The 2,853-nt window shown below is 38.6% G+C and overlaps 1 protein-coding gene across 1 annotated transcript in view; it reads right to left on the reverse strand.

The window, feature by feature from the left end:
• Positions 1-2,853, reverse strand: part of DNAH7 (dynein, axonemal, heavy chain 7) — a 250,129-nt gene that overhangs the window by 60,666 nt on the left and 186,610 nt on the right. The window contains 1 exon segment of the mRNA XM_008563289.1: positions 8-172. Coding sequence (XP_008561511.1) covers positions 8-172 — 165 coding nt within the window.

A 2,853-nucleotide genomic window follows, 5' to 3' on the forward strand; every position in this document is an offset into this window, starting at 1 on the left:
CAAATAAGAATAATTCTGTGTTTGATGACATTTAAAACCTTTTGTTTTCAGCTCCTTGTAATATCAAGGCTTGCTTTTCTTCTTCAAGGTCCGGCCTTTCTCGTGCCACCACGATTCCCAGAAGCTGATCTTGCATTCCCTCAGAAGTTATCATGAAGTTTAATAATGTTACCTAAAAATGAAAGAATATACAAAAATTGCATTATTATTTCTATTGAAAAAGCCTCTGCTTATATGCATCAAGTTCTGACCCTAAAATAGACACTATTTACTATAGCATTATGTGTGAAAGTGGAATTTATAAAGACCACAATTAAAAATATAGGCGAACACAATCATCGGATTAAAAACCCATTAAATTTCTCATAGTCAGAAATGTAATATTTCAAAGGGTTTTTTTACACTCATTTCAAACTAGTCCAATTTCTGACAACTCCTTAACTCCAAAATCCATTATAATCAGGTTAAAAGCTATCTTTCACATTGACTGGACTACTGATTTACATTTAAGGGTCCTAGTGGTGTCAAAACTCAAGGAAATCTTACAAAGTGAGATAAGAGAAAGAAAGAACACTGTAATTACTTGTCATGAGTAAAGTATTTTTGCAATGTGATAATCAGCCACTATTGTAAACCAAGGAATTTACATTTTAATGGCGTCCATCAAGATGCTGCCTGCTGACACCTGCCTCTTCCAGGTACCTAACTGCCCTTACAGGCATGTCTCTCTTTGTTGCCCACCTGTTAAAAGTCCCCCTTTCCTGGTTCTTTCCCATAGATACGTAAACATGGTCAGGTCTCTCTTTGTAAAAAGCAAACAACAAACAAGTGAATCATTCTGTGGCTCTCATAATCCCTTCCAGCTATGGAACGATCTCTCTTTGTGCCTTCACAACTACACTTACTGAAAATGTTACTTATACATGTTTTTTGTTTCCACTTCATTTCATTGTCCATCCTCTATAATCTGCTCCTCTCCCTGCCTCTGCATACCCATCGATACACACAGCAATAAACCATAGAATCTTTCTGGCTCTGGTTATCAATGAACCCATAATCAATAAACCCTTGACCTTGGCTTCATTTGAAATCCTCACTTTTTTTGGTTTTTGTTCTACTTCACAGTCTGCTGAATCTTTCTGGCTCTGGTTATCAATGAACCCATAATCAATAAACCCTTGACCTTGGCTTCACTTGAAATCCTCACTTTTTTTGGTTTTTGTTCTACTTCACAGTCTGCCTGCCCTCATGTCTTGAGTTAAGATCTGCACCTATGACTTAAGCATCACCTCCCACTACAGGCTTTCATGTGCCTTTCATTTGAACTATACTGAACTCACTGTGGAATCCCACACTGACTATGAAATGCCCCCATGTGCTTTGGTGTTTGCTCCACTTGGAAATCCACTTGTTATCCACCAGATCAACTCCTATTCATGTTCCAGTGTGCAGATCAAGTGTCACCTCCTCTTGGACACTTTTCCAGACAATGTGTTCCACCCCCACCCCATCCCAGGCTACTTCCTGTACTTCCTGACAGTGGTCATAACTCCTTATAGCACCCATTACACTGTATGTGATTATGGGGTGACTCATCTCTCTCCTAGATTAGAGTGAAAATAACTTTAGCACAGGGATTTTCTCTTATTTGACTTCATGGCTCTACTGTCTGGCACAAAATCATGCTCCCTACAGACTTAATGAATGAACAATTAGAATGTCAATGTTCCCTGTTCATGGAGTTGCTTTCTGCTGCTTCTATTTCCTAAAATGTTAGGCATTTGATTATTCCCTAAGACATTTTGTATAAAATAATATCTGCTACTCGTATGAATCAGGCTCTCTTCTACAAAGAAGAAGATATGGTCTGACCCCTGCCCTTATGAGTTTCAGTCTGGTTGGGCAAAGAGAGAAGCAAACAACATGGAGTGGAATAAGGACCTGACAGTGTCAGCATTCGATGCTGCAGGAGCACAGAAAAAGGGCGCCTAACCCAGCAGAGGACACCTGAGCTAATACTCACAGCATGGTTAGGAGTTATTCAAGAGAAAGAATAAGGTAGCATTATAGGCCAGAAGGTTTTAACCTTGGCTGTTTATCGTAATCTCCTGCAGAATTTTAAAACCATTAGTTTCTGGGTCCCCTTTCCAGAGTCTGATTTAATTGGTATGGATTATGGCCTGGGTACTGGGAGTTTTAAAAACTCCCTGGGTGATTTTAATGTGCAGCCGGGGCTGAGAATGATTGTTCCTGGTGAAGGAAATAGTGTAGGCAAAGGCAAAGAAGAAGAGAAGGCAAAGCACATTTAGAGAAATAGAAGCAATTCCCTCTTCCGTCATTGGGGAGCTTGTAGTTGGAAGCCAAAGAGTACTCTTCAGATCCTGTGGATAATTGAAGATAAACATTTTCTTTCGTGTGTATCTGAGAATTCAATGCTCACAGTCATCATTATTAGAAATACTAGTTTCTTGCCCCTGGAAACATTACAAAAATTTCAGCAACTACCAGAAATCATCAAAGGCAACTCAGTGCTCCAGTTTTCATCATTTGCCTAATAAAAAAAGATTCCTTAATAGGAAGTACCTTTCTAAACCAGGTAACACCACTGAATTCTTTACGTTAGTGACAATTTTGTCCAATTGTTTTTTAATACATTTTATATTACAACGTAGATAGATTGTAGCAGCTAAAAAATTGTCATGTTGGCATACCCAAATCCGAGGCTTTTTGTTTTTTAATTAGAAGTTTAAAATGAGAGAGTTAGTAGAGAAGAAACAAAACAACCCAATGGGCAAACTACCTACACATAGCAGGTTATAATCAACCAAACACAACACACGCAGCTTATTAGAA

Source organism: Galeopterus variegatus, unplaced genomic scaffold, assembly GCF_000696425.1.
Source record: "Galeopterus variegatus unplaced genomic scaffold, G_variegatus-3.0.2 Scaffold172, whole genome shotgun sequence".
In the NCBI taxonomy this organism is placed as follows: domain Eukaryota; kingdom Metazoa; phylum Chordata; class Mammalia; order Dermoptera; family Cynocephalidae; genus Galeopterus; species Galeopterus variegatus.